The 14,051-nt window shown below is 39.4% G+C and overlaps 1 protein-coding gene across 1 annotated transcript in view; it reads left to right on the top strand.

The window, feature by feature from the left end:
- The window catches only part of slc6a3 (solute carrier family 6 member 3), a 52,898-nt gene that overhangs the window by 11,553 nt on the left and 27,294 nt on the right, over window positions 1–14,051 (top strand). Inside the window, exons 5-10 of the mRNA XM_061916188.1 lie at window positions 182–398; window positions 2,887–3,025; window positions 6,149–6,283; window positions 8,993–9,096; window positions 10,436–10,560; window positions 12,361–12,473. Of these exons, the coding sequence (XP_061772172.1) occupies window positions 182–398; window positions 2,887–3,025; window positions 6,149–6,283; window positions 8,993–9,096; window positions 10,436–10,560; window positions 12,361–12,473 (833 nt within the window). The remainder of the gene's footprint in view (window positions 1–181; window positions 399–2,886; window positions 3,026–6,148; window positions 6,284–8,992; window positions 9,097–10,435; window positions 10,561–12,360; window positions 12,474–14,051) is intronic.

The following is a 14,051-nucleotide window of genomic DNA, read 5'->3' as shown; positions in this document are numbered from 1 at the left end:
GCACCTACGTAGGCTTTGACTTTAGCCCACACTGTCTCGATGGTATTATTATGCACAATCAAAATAAATTGGGCGATTACTCTGCATACATACATGATTATTGCAATGATTTTGAGTGATTAATCAAATTAAAACCTCCCTGTCACACTGTACATTTAATATTTCATCTTCCTCTTAACAGGTGTCGGATTTACAGTGATCCTCATTTCTCTTTATGTTGGCTTCTACTATAACGTCATCATCTCCTGGGCTCTCTTCTACCTCTTCTCCTCGTTCACTGGCGAGCTCCCGTGGGTGCATTGTAACAACACATGGAACAGTCCAAACTGCTCTGACTGGACTGACAACAGCACCATCAGTGACATTTACAAGGCCACTCCGGCTCAAGAGTACTTTGAGTAAGTGAACCCGTATCTTGGTTCTTCATCCAAACATTTACACTCGCGCTTGCAATCCCACAGTGGACCCGGGGGGCATTGACTTTATACTATTTAGTAATCTAAGGCTATTTATTCTTGATGTAATATGTGTTAAACAAGGATGAGTAGGACATCACCATTGGTACGAGCCAGAGGTTATTTTCCAAAGGGAAGAATTATAACATTGTTTGATGATTTGTCGGGTCACTCCTTCTATATTCAGAGCCCTGCAATCCGTGGCAGCACTCATTTTCAAAAAATAAGCGGATATAAACTGTCAATTAACTAATGACAAGGTGATTTTTGTGAAATTTTATTGCAAATGTATTCCTAGCCCTATCCTGCTTCGTCACTGTTAAGACTACAATGGCAAATTTCCCTGGTTATTCACATTGTACCCTTGTGGCGGGCATTGTTATTGCTAGGCTGGTAAATAGTCCTACTGGGATCAAGTACTGGCTGGAAATGTGTCAGGAATATACTTTTTAATAATGTTTTTTTTTTTGCACTAAAGAAAATTACTATTGAACAATTTCCCATGAATTCATTTTGGTACAAAACATCCTTCTTCAGTGCCCAATTTAGCTAGGGGGCAGCCCTGGTGATAGGTAGTATATTTTAAGCATCCACTGACTGGTATTCCAAGCCACCTAGTCCTGGATATGAATAGCAAGAATGCGTTCCTTCAAGTCTTTATCCAAAATGACAAAACACAACAAAAAAATCACTAACATTCAGGACAAAAAAAAAAGATTTTAAGTAGTTTCTGTCATTATTTCAGTTTCTTGTCGCCCCATTATCCTGTTATCTTAAAAACATTTTTTAGCATCCTCATTGAGAAAGATTGCTAACTTAGTCTCAGTTTCACAAATGCCAGTCGTAATAGCTCAAATTGTGGCATCAAATGCGTTCAAACATTATTTTTCAAATAAAATAACCACCGTCATTTTCAAAATTAATATGTTTCTAAAAACATTTGTGATGGGGGATTTCTGAGTCAAGCAATTGATATAAATTAATTAGGGTGTTTGAATTTAGTGGATTAAGAACCATTAATCCGATTAGAAATTTCAACACAATTAACCCATCTTCAGCACAAAATGTGTCAAACTCAGGGCCCCTTTCTAAACACAGATCGGTAAAATGTCATTCTGTGAATGGGAAAGCGCATCATATGAAATTTGACCTCTGCTTCCTGCTATGTCACTGATTAGAATAGACATAATTCCCCACTTTGTCGTACTGGCTGCCACACTGCCCACAGTTAGTATTCGCTTCAAAAGTCGGTAGTACCGAAATTGAATCAAAGACAAGTAGATTTGGGATGATTAAAACAAATATATGTTTTAATGATCTTAACATTTTAATCTTCTACTAAAATAGATATTATCGAACATTTTTTTCCTGCGATTTTTTTCTTAGTAAAAACACTCATCAAATTGCATGCAGGTTTGTTTTTATTTAAAAGTACTAAAATAGTTTCACATGAATAAAACAGTGTGACATTTTTTTATATGACAATGGCCCTCTTCAAACTCCCTGAAATGTCTCTAGCAACTAATTTTGGGCAGTTTTTTTTTCACATTAATGTAAATAAATGTATATGTGTTCTTCTTTCTTGTTTGTATTTGCGCTTGCAAAATGAAACACAATTGTAAAAATAATTGTATGTATTGTGGTTAAAATAAATTAATCCACAGCAACCCTTTAGTTAATCTAATTAAATATTGTAATCGTTTGAGACCACTAATATGAATATATACCGGGTGTTGCTATACAACATAATTTATATTGTTATACTTCTTATCAGGATCTCTTGTGTATCAGGGTTTAGCATGTTGAAAGTGTTCAACAACCACAATAGTAACCTCTATAACCTAAAAGCTGTGTGACAGAACATGAGATGCCGTGCTGCGGTTGTGGTCAGTCACAGAAATAAACATTCATTTTTGATGAATCCATTCAACCATAATTTATTTCCAAAGTACTTAAATGTAAAATATTCATCCAATTTTCAACATTTAATCCTCAAAGAGGTTTGAGCATCTAGCGAATGTACCGTAGTTACCCATTCTTTGTGACCAGGTGCTGGCCAGGTGTCTTCTATTCCCGTGAGAGGGGGTGGTTTTGTTGTGACAGTCAAAGCTTTTCATACATCTTGGTTGGAATGGCAGTGTGCTATTTACATTGAATCACCTGCAGACAATTTGACTGCGTGTGCTAAACATCTTATTACATCTTATCTGTCAGACCTTCTTTTAGTCAATGGAAATTATGGCATCAGCCGTCTATATTTGTTTTTTAAAAAACGCATTGTTTTTCAAAATTGTCTGTTGTAAGTTATTGCATAATCACCTCTGCCATTGGAAGATTGTGTCATTCCATTTGTTAAAATAATTATGTTGTATAATTTAAGATGGATCAATAAACGGACGTGATTCTAATCAAACGTTTTTCTTCCCCACAGGCGAGGGGTGCTCCACATTCAAGACAGCAATGGTATTGACAACCTGGGTCGTCCACGTTGGCAGCTAACTTCCTGTCTGGCTGTTGTCATTGTTCTGCTTTACTTCAGTCTGTGGAAGGGAGTCAAGACTTCTGGCAAGGTAGAGAATGGCAACCTAATTGTTTTTGTTATCATACATCAGGGATAATTTACTAAATTGTTTTGGGGATCACATTTTCAGAAAGCGGCTTCACGGTGGAAGAGGGGTTAATGCGTCTGCCTCACAATACGAAGGTCCTGAGTAGTCCCGGGTTCAATCCCGGCCTCGGGATCTTTCTGTGTGGAGTTTGCATGTTCTCCCCGTGAATGCGTGGGTTCCCTCTGAGTACTACGGCTTCCTCCCACTTCCAAAGACATGCACCTGGGGATAGGTTGATTGGCAACACTAAATTGGCCCTAATGTGTGAATGTTGTCTGTCTATCTGTGTTGGCCCTGCGATGAGGTGGTGACGTGTCCAGGGTGTACCCTGCCTTCCGCCTGATTGTAGCTTAGATAGGCACCAGCGCCCCCCATGAAGCCAAAGGGAATAAGCGGTATAAAATGGATGGATGGATGGATTTCCAGAAAGCTAAGGACCAGGAGACCGGACTTCTCCCTTCACTATTAGGCGTCCATCCATCCATCTATCATCTTCCGCTTATCCGAGGTCGGGTCGCGGGGGCAGCAGCCTAAACAGGGAAGCCCAGATTTCCCTCTCCCCAGCCACTTCATCTAGCTCTTCCCGGGGGATCCCGAGGCGTTCCCAGGCCAGCTGGGAGACATAGTCTTCCCAACGTGTCCTGGGTCTTCCCCGTGGCCTCCTACCGGTTGGACGTGCCCTAAACACCTCCCTGGGGAGGCGTTCGGGTGGCATCCTGACCAGATGCCCGAACCACCTCATCTGGCTCCTCTCGATGTGGAGGAGTAGCGGCTTTACCTTGAGTCCCTCCCGGATGGCAGAGCTTCTCACCCTATCTCTAAGGGAGAGCCCCGCCACCCGGCGGAGGAAACTCACTTCGGCCGTTTGTACCCATGATCTTATCCTTTCGGTCATGACCCAAAGCTCATGACCTTAGGTGAGGATGGGAACATAGATCGACCGGTACATTGAGAGATTTGCCTTCCGGCTCAGCTCCTTCTTCACCACAACGGATCGATACAACGTCCGCATTACGGAAGATGCCGCACCGATCCGCCTGTCGATCTCATGATCCACTCTTCCCCCACTCGTGAACAAGACTCCTAGGTACTTGAACTCCTCCACTTGGGGCAGGGTCTCCTCCCCAGCCCGGAGATGGCACTCCACCCTTTTCCGGGCGAGCACCATGGACTCGGACTTGGAGGTGCTGATTCTCATTCCGGTCGCTATTAGTTGTGTATTAGTGTATTTCCAGAGAACCTGCAGCATCCTCTACAGGAGACATTTGGTTTGGATTGATTTATTTTGTCAGTTACATGATCACTCTGATATTTTAAGGACCTTCTGCAAAAAAAGCTAGTCAAAGATCATCTCTATGACTTAGAGCTGGGCGATATACGCGATATATCGCGGGTTTGTCTCTGTGCGATATAGAAAATGACTATATCGTGATATTCGAGCATACGTTCTCACGCTTACAGGCTCTTCCCACTCCTTCTTGTTTCTCCTTCATACAGAGTGTAAGCGCAGGTTCTTACACACGTCACATACTGTCACGTCATACGTCACATACGTATACGCCCTCGCCCAGCACTAAGGTAGCAGCGTGGCTAACGTTAGCAGTGATGCTAGCGGAGTGTGCGAAAGAAGGTGCGAATCTGGTAACAAATAAAGGAATAATTAATTCCCAAGAAAACCAGCAGGGGTCCATCGTCTGGCGGTGGTTTGGCTTCAAGTGGGAATATGTCGAATAGACAACTTAAATTTGTCAAGTGTGGGGCACAAGCGTTGTTACCAAAAATAGCATTACTGCTAACATGCAGCATCATTTTGAAAAGTCACCTGCTAATAACTTTAATAAATACAGTTTTGGTCAATTGACTTAGTTGTGATTTCCTTCTCTGCATGAAAGTTTAAAATGAGCATTTATTAATGCAGTATGAACAAGAATGTTTTAATGTAGACACATAGAATCATCATACTGCTGTGATTATATGTATCAAGTGTTCATTCAAGGCTAAGGCAAAATACCGAGATATATATCGTATACCGTATTTCCTTGAATTGCCGCAGGTCATATAGTATGCGCCTGCCTTGAATTACTGCCGGGTCAAACTCGCTTCCCAAAATAATTAGCGCACGCTGGTCAAACTCGTAACATCACGAGTGACACTTCCCCTGTCATCATTTTCAAAATGGAGGAGGCTGATTTCATCCATCCATCCATTTTCTACCGCTTATTCCCTTTTGGGGTCGCGGGGGGCGCTGGCGCCTATCTCAAATTTCAATACCGGTAATTTGAAATCGCATAAAGGGAAGAAGATTAAGAGCTATTCAGTAGGATTTAAGGTCCAAGCTTACATCACACTCAAATTTTTACTGCATTCCTTTTGTAAGTGCCTGGGTGAGAAGAGGTTTTAAAATAATTAGCGCATGCTTACTTTTACCACATGCCTTTGGTAAGCGCAGGAGTGAGAAGAGGTTTTTTAATTAATTAACGCCCCGGCGGCAATTCAAGGAAATACGGTATCGCAATATGGCCTAAAAATATTGCAATATTAAAAAAAGGCTAATCGCCCAGCCCTACTATGACAGCACTCTAGTGTTTTTAAGAGTCTGATGCAAAAATATGAGTCTCTCACAAGTTTTGTTGAACTGAAATTACAGGCCACCAAGTCAATAGCCCAAATGATGGAAAAGAGAGAACCTGGAATAGAACCTTGAGGAAAACCCTTACTATAACTGAAGAAGTTGAACAGATGGCTACTGACTGCATCTGAAGTAAACAGGCTAATTAGTCACATGGTTAAAAATTAGAGGACTTAAAAGGGTGCCTTGAGGAACGCCTCAGTTAAAGTGGCCCAGGTTCCTTCATACAACAGGAGCACTCTCCGGATTTGTGATACATTAAAAGGAAGGCTTCTTCCTGAATACCTCATATTTTAAATACGCTTGCAAATTTAAGTACACAAAACATTCAAAGGTGTGTGTATCACGTGGCTATCTCACTGTTTCAAACATGCACCTGTTCTAATTGTGTGTGTGTGTGTGTGTGTGTGTGTGTGTGTGTGTGTGTGTGTGTTTGCTTTCTGTGACCCTCTCAGGTTGTGTGGATCACAGCCACTATGCCCTATGTGGTCTTGACTGTGCTGCTGCTCCGAGGAGTCACCCTGCCGGGAGCCATAGATGGCATTAAGGCCTACCTCTCTGTAGACTTCCTGAAACTCTGTGATGCCAAGGTAGGAGCCAACTGGATAGTAAGGACATGCAGGTGAAATAGGGGCGGAAGTGTAAACAAGGAGAAGATGAGCTGAATAAATAAAGCAAATACAGTAAAAAACTAAATACAATGTTTTATGGCTTAGTGTGTGCTGAAGCCAATCCTCGCTGACCAGTCGCCAGTCAATCACAGGGCATAGCCATTCACATTTATTACATTATTCACAAAATGTAACCTAATGTGTGTGTAATGAATAAAATACTGCTTTTCGCCTGAGTGCAGCTGGGATAGGCTCCAGCTCCCCTGCAACGCCGAGAGGAACAAGTGGTATAGACAACGGATGGATGGACATACGGTACATTACCATATATGCTGAGTGCCACCCAAAAAGATTGTGAATGGTAACACGAATTAAATCAAAAATATGAACATATTAAACAGATGATTTGACAAAAACAGACTATCTTTACATCTCAGTAAAACTAAAATAATGCTATTTTGTTACAGTAGAAGAGAAAGTCAAACACAAATACCAATAGACAGAATAGATACTGAAAGAGTAAAGGAAATCACATTTTTCGCTGTAATTATAGATGATAAAATAAAATGGAAATCTCATATAGAAAAATATGCAACACAATGTGGAAATAAATATTTCTATAATAAATAAAGCAAAATATATTTGAGACAAAAAATCCCTTTATATTCTTTACTGCCCGCTAGTGTTATTACATCTGATTTATTGTGCATAGATATATGAGGAAATGTCTACATAAGTGTGCTCACCTCAATAACTGTGTTACAAAAAAGGTCATGTTAGAGTAATACACAATGCTGGATATAGAGAACATACAAACCTTGTATTTTTTAAATGTATAATTTGGAAATGTAATGATTTGGTTGATTTGCAAACAGCTAAAATTGTGAACAAAGCAAACTATAACCTGCTACCCAATAATGTTCACATCTAATTAAAACATTTGTTTTATAGAATGTGAACATAAATTGTGGACTAAATAAACAAAGAAATCAAACATTGTACTAATATGATCCAGTTTAAGAGGCTGTTGGAAGGGGAAAGGGCCCGCTCCAAACTTTTCTCATAAGGTTGGTAGCATGGAATTGTCCAAAATGTTTTGGTGTCCTGGGGCATTCAGAGCCCAACTCCTGAAAAGCAAACCTTACACCATACTTCCTCCTCCACCAAATTTCGCACTTGGCGGAATGCAGTCCGAAATGTACCGTTCTCCTGGCAACCGCCAAACCCAAACTCGTCCATCAGATTGCCAGATGGAAAAGCGTGATCTGTCACTCCAGAGAACGCGTCTCCACTGCTTTACAGTCCAGTGGAGACTTGCTTTACACCACTGCATCTGATGCTTTGCATTGGACTTGGTGATGTATGGTTTAGATGCAGCTGCTCGGCCATGGAAACCCATTCCATGAAGCTCTCTGCGTTCTGGACGTGGGTTAATTGGAAAGTCACATGAAGTTTGGCGATCAGTAGCAACTGACAGTGCAGAAAGTCGGCAACCCATTTGCACTATGTGCTTCAGCATCCCCTGACCCCCTTTCTGTCATTGTTTGTGGCATACCACTTGGTTGCTGAGTTGCTGTTGTTCCCAAACTATTCTATTTTCTTAAAATAAAGCGGACAGTTGACTTTGGAATATTTAAGAGCAAGGACATTTCAGGACTGGATTTGTTGCACAGGTGGCATCCTATGACAGTTCAACGCTGGAAATTACTGAGCTAGTGAAGGCGGCCCATTCTTTCACAAATGTTTGTAGAAACAGTCTTCATGCCTAAGTGCTTGATTTTATACACCTGTAGCCGGGCCAAGTGATTAGGACACCTGGTTCCGATCATTTGGATGGGTCGATAAATACTTTTGACAATATAGTGTATTTCTTAGTAATTGCTACAGAGTGGAAAAGGGGTCGGTTTTATTCAAGGGCCGCTTTGGTGTCATTCCGTAGCCAGATTTTGCCCCCTGGACATTAGTTGAATAACCCTGATTTAAATGCACACTGTTTATATTTTCAAAAACTAGTGACATTTGGAGCCTTGGAAAGTTTGTGTTTGATTACACACCAGTAAAATCAAACTCTGGTAAAAAAAAAAATTAAAAATAAAAATGGCCAAATCTTGTTGAGGGGCACAACAAGCTTAGAGCTGGCATTTCCTACCTGTCCTTACCTAGCCTTAAATTTTTATTTAAACCATTTTTTTAGTCTGCTCTTTCTGTGCATGCATCTAAAGTGAAGCAACTTATCTAATAGCATTCACAGAATGATAACATTGTCCGTTTTTATAGGAAAATGGGGACTATAATACGCTAAAATGTGTGCATTACATTTACAGTGCAGAGCAATAAATTAAACACCGTGTTTCTGCATATCGCTTTACTCTCGCTTTTAAATGTTTCAGATCTTATTTACATTTTCTTGCAAAGGACCTCAACAAGTACCCATAACTAAACATTCAGTTATGGACCAAAAAAAAGGGAGTAAGAATAAGCGAGATATGCATCCCAGGGGATTGGAGAATTAGATTAAATAGATACATGGCGCAGTAATTTGCAAAATTACCCCCCGTATTCACAAGCGTCTTTCATCTATTGCCTTTGAAAGAGTTTCCTGCAATTATCCCTCATAATGGCTTTTTTCCTCTCCGGTGCCTTTTGTTTGCTGCTCCACACAAGTGCGTCTGTTCTGTCGCCCCCCAGGTTTGGATCGATGCCGCCACGCAGATTTGTTTCTCGCTAGGAGTTGGGTTTGGTGTGCTAATCGCCTTTTCCAGCTACAACAAATTCAGCAACAACTGTTACAGGTAAAGAGACTTGCAGGTGGGGAGTTGCCACGGCGCGCGCGCACACACACACACACGCACGCACACACACACGCACGCACGCACGCACACACACGTGCAGTAGGTGAATTACAATAACCTTTGAAGCTCCTTGAAACCTGACATGTCTTTGACACCCCACTGTGCAACAGACAGCAGGAGTACAAGTAAAATGTTTCTGCTCTTTAAAACATCATCAGCACCCCTGAGCAGGCTGGTATGTTTGCTTTTTATGCTTTGTTTAAAAATTGACACATTGTCCATTACTCTATATTACAATACTTTGGAAGTGAAGTGAATTATGTGAATTATATTTTATATAGCGCTTTTCTCTAGTGATTCAAAGCGCTTTACATAGTGAAACCCAATATCTAAGTTAGATTTAAACCATTGTGGGTGGCACTGGGAGCAGGTGGGTAAAGTGTCTTGCCCAAGGACACAACGGCAGTGACTAGGATGGCGGAAGCGGGAATCAAACCTGCAACCCTCAAGTTGCTGGCACGGCCACTCTACCAACCGAGCTATACCGCCCCGTGGATATATATATATATATATATATATATATATATATATATATATATATATATATATATATATATCACAATAAGAAGGTCCTTAGTAGTCAGCGTTCAATCCCGGGCTCGGGATCTTTCTGTGTGGAGTTAGCATGTTCTCCCCGTGAATGCGTGGGTTCCCTCCGGGTACTCCGGCTTCCTCCCACTTCCAAAGACATGCACCTGGGGATAGGTTGATTGGCAACACTAAATTTGCCCTAGTGTGTGAATGTGAGTGTGAATGTTGTCCGTCTATCTGTGTTGGCCCTGTGATGAGATGGCGATTTGTCCAGGGTCTACCCGCCTTTCGCCCGATTGTAGCTGAGCTAGACACCAGCGCCCCCCGTCACCCCAAAAGGGAATAAGCGGTAGAAAATGGATGGATGGATGGATATTTATACATCTATATCTAGAGAGAGAGAAAGAGAGAGAGATATGCACTGTATACATATACATATACATATATACATACATACATATATATATATATATATATATATATATATATATATATATATATATATATATAGATATATAGATAAATATATACATATACAGTAAATACAGTCCAATTTTGTTTTTTTGTTATATAAATTTGTATACATGGCAATACACTACATGTCATAAATGCTTACACATTAATATGCATCCACGGTATATCTATTTCATGGACTGTTGTGTTGTTTTTACAATGTGTAACCTCAACCTTTTCAAATGTTCTCTTTTTGACCTTCTAATCTTCACCCTATTTGGTTTTAATAATGCAGGGATGCCATCATCACCACGTCCATCAACTCTTTAACAAGCTTCTTCTCTGGCTTCGTGGTCTTCTCCTTCCTTGGCTATATGTCCTACAAGCACAACGTCCCCCTGGACAAGGTTGTAAGGGATGGTATGGTTCTCCATAAATGTGCCTCCCGTACAGAATCAATCCCATTTGCCATCACTGCACCTTATTTTTCAGCCATGTGATGTGGAGTTTAGGTTCAGAGGGTTTGTTGGGCTGAATAGTCAAATCTATTCTGCTTGACTTATTGATTTGGTATCCGTCCGAGCTCTGTGCAACTTACAATCATACATTAATTACCAATGTGACTGTTAAATGTCAGTCGCTGTCTTGTATTGAGAAGCCTGGTGCGCTGTCCACGGTGCTGAAACAACAGACAGCTACAGTATCTACCTGTGTATCAGTGCTTCACCATTATTTTCTGTTACGCCCCCTATAGGAAGAAGAAAATACTTTGTACCCCCCCCCCTCTTCGCCACAAATAATTTGCCCACTAAAAAGCACACCTCTGCATAACATTGTGAACTTACTAACATTGAATAAAACCAAAATGAAAGACCTGTAGATGAGTTTACAACAGATATAATTATTTGAATTATAACATTTTTTTTGACCGACTTGAACCATTTGACACCGAAAATGTTTATTAAATAAACTCAATAATTTTTTCAAATTAGATTTGCAACAACAACTTAGGAGCACAACTTATACTATAAAAAAATAATGAATAAAACATTTTTATTTTTTTTTTATCAAAATGAAAAATCAAGATTAATGGCTGCAATGAACATGTTTTGAAGTGCGCAGTTTTTTGAAGCAGGGTTTGAAGCATGATACTGTATGGTACTGATAAAGCATGTTTCCAGGGGTCACATGCTCCCCACTGGCATCACACCGCGACTCCCCGCTATTTGATAAAAACTGATCCCTAACAACATGGATCTTTACCAACATTCTACTATAATTGTCTTTAAAATGTCTAATGGGCAATACAACTGGATTCAATATTTTAACATACACAGGGATATTTAATTAAATTGTGTTGGGGTTCACATTTACAGAAAGCTATAGAGACCGGACTTCTCTCTTAACTATTGGTCTCATTTTGGAACTTCCAGAGAACCGGCATCTTCTACAGTAGACATTTGGTTTTGGTCTATTTTTCTTTTTTCGGTCAGAGGAGCTCTTCTCTTTTTATTGACCTTATGCAAAAAAATAAAAAAAAAATAAAAAAAGATAGGTCAATCATCTTTGACAGCGCTCTCCTGTTTTTTAAGAATCTGCTGCAAAAATGTGAGTCTCCCACACAGTTTTTGAACTGAACTCATGGGCCAGCAGTGGAATATCCCAAGTGTTGAAAAAGAGAGAACGTAAATTGGAACGTTCCAAAACACTACTAGTATGACTAAATGTTTTGACTAAATGATAACGGACTGGATCTAAAACAGAAAATCTATAACATTACACAAACAGTATGTAACTGCCAAAAAGAACTGAATTTAGAGAGGTGCCATAAGGAATCCCTTAGTTGTGTGAATCATAAGTTTGGACCGTAATTTGTTGCCAATCTGCCAATAAATTGTACAAGTTTCTTCATCAAAAAGGAGTACTCGAGTGTTTTTATGAATTTGCTCCCAAAACGTTTGTCTACAAAGTTTTGACCTAAATGTGAGCCGGATCTGGCCCTTTGGCCGGCATTTGAAGGAGAGCCCTGCTCTATGCTCGCTGTAAAAGCAATACCAATCCAACATGGCAAGCTTTCTTGTAGTCCTCTTTGCAATATTGCACACATGACTAAAATATACCCAAAACTGAATTGTCATTGAATGTAAACCATTTACAAAGTGAAGTCAGAACACAAATTGGGTTTTTCATTGTTTGATGCAGTTTTCATTCTTTTTTTAGGGGCTGGCTTGGTCTTTGTTATTTACCCAGAAGCCATTGCAACCCTGCCTGGGTCATCGGTGTGGGCAGTAATCTTCTTCATCATGCTGCTGACACTGGGCATTGACAGTGCTGTGAGTATGCAGTTTTTTTTATCTATTCCATCAAACAGCAGAACATCATTTAGTTTCACCGTCTTATTAATATAAATTTGGGGTCTAAACTCTAGCCAAATGATCAAATATTTTGAACGGCTAATCTACATAGACTATGAGTACTAATTCAAATAATAGTTTGTGAATCGGTTCTCAAGGCTCAAAAACGAGTTCCTACGCGAACGTCACAGCAATCAACCGCTTCAAGGGAACAATGGTGAGCGGGTGCGATTTACGGAGTTGCAATCTGGATGTAAATACAGAAGCATTGATTATTACTTATCTAATTATAAGTGCTGACGTTAAATTTTTATTGAAATATGAGCATGTAAAATATAAATGTTTTGATCCAAAATTATTTGAACATGTTCTGTAATGTTTGCCACTTTAAACCACCTTAATTATCGTAAATATTTTTTAAGTTAATCAACAATAATAAAAAAAAAAACAGTCCTAACACTTATTTTGAGGTCTTCAGTTTTGAAAATGTCATTAAATTGAAATAAATAATACGTATGACACAGAGGTTTGTAGATTTAATGTCAATTGTAAAATAATATGGAACAATATTATGTTCTATTGAAACAAAATAATAATAATAGTATTGGATTAGATTCATATAGCGCCTTTCTATCGACCAGATACTCAAAAAGCTCACATTCACACTAGGTGGTGGTAAGCTACATTTGTAGCCACAGCTGCCGTGGGGGAGACTGACGGAAACTTGGCTGCCAATTTGTGCCTTCTGCCCCTCCAACCACCACCTATCATTCATTTACCAGTGTCAGCGGCACTGGGGATGAGGGAGATTTGGATGGCAAGAGGCGGGGAGCGAAACTGGAACCCTCTAGTTTTTGGCACGGCCACAAACGTTAATACAGAATTTAGAAAAGTGAGTTAGGTGTCTAATAAAAGGTATTTTAAAGCTTTATTTGAAAAGGTAGTTTACAGCCATGATATTATACATACGTACTATAAAAAGATATGTGTGTAACAAAGTTCACATATGGGCCATTCTACCGAATTGGTTCAAAGTGAGGTTGTCATATATAATAGTACAATATGTGAAGTACACATATTGTACTATTATATAAAAAAATAAAAACAGTCAACTTTTCTTTGGTATTTTCAGAATAATTGGGAATGATTTTTCCACTCCCCAAACATAGTCTTCAATAATGAATAAATCATATGATGTTACTCTGTTAAAACTATGCTTACTTCCCTTGTGAATAGGTTATATATAGAAATAATTCTTGATGATTTTTGCAATAAAATCTATTCAAATTATATTTTTTACCAAATTTTCTTACTTCATTTTAGAAAATTCTTCAACAATTAAATGCAATATTTCTTTCCAAAATGAATGAAACTGATCAGAATGATTTCAGAATTAACAATTTATGAAATTGAACATACATCAGTGTGTGAATGTGTGTGTGAATGGGCGAATGTAGAATTAGTGTCAAAGCGCTTTGGGCTTCTTAAAAAGGGGTAGAAAAGCGCTATACAAGTACAACCCATTTACAAGTTACCATACAGTGTCATAATGTTTTA

Source organism: Nerophis ophidion, linkage group LG11 (assembly GCF_033978795.1).
Source record: "Nerophis ophidion isolate RoL-2023_Sa linkage group LG11, RoL_Noph_v1.0, whole genome shotgun sequence".
Lineage (NCBI taxonomy): Eukaryota > Metazoa > Chordata > Actinopteri > Syngnathiformes > Syngnathidae > Nerophis > Nerophis ophidion.
Note: the sequence above shows the minus strand (reverse complement) of the source record. Positions and strands in the feature narration are given on the sequence as shown.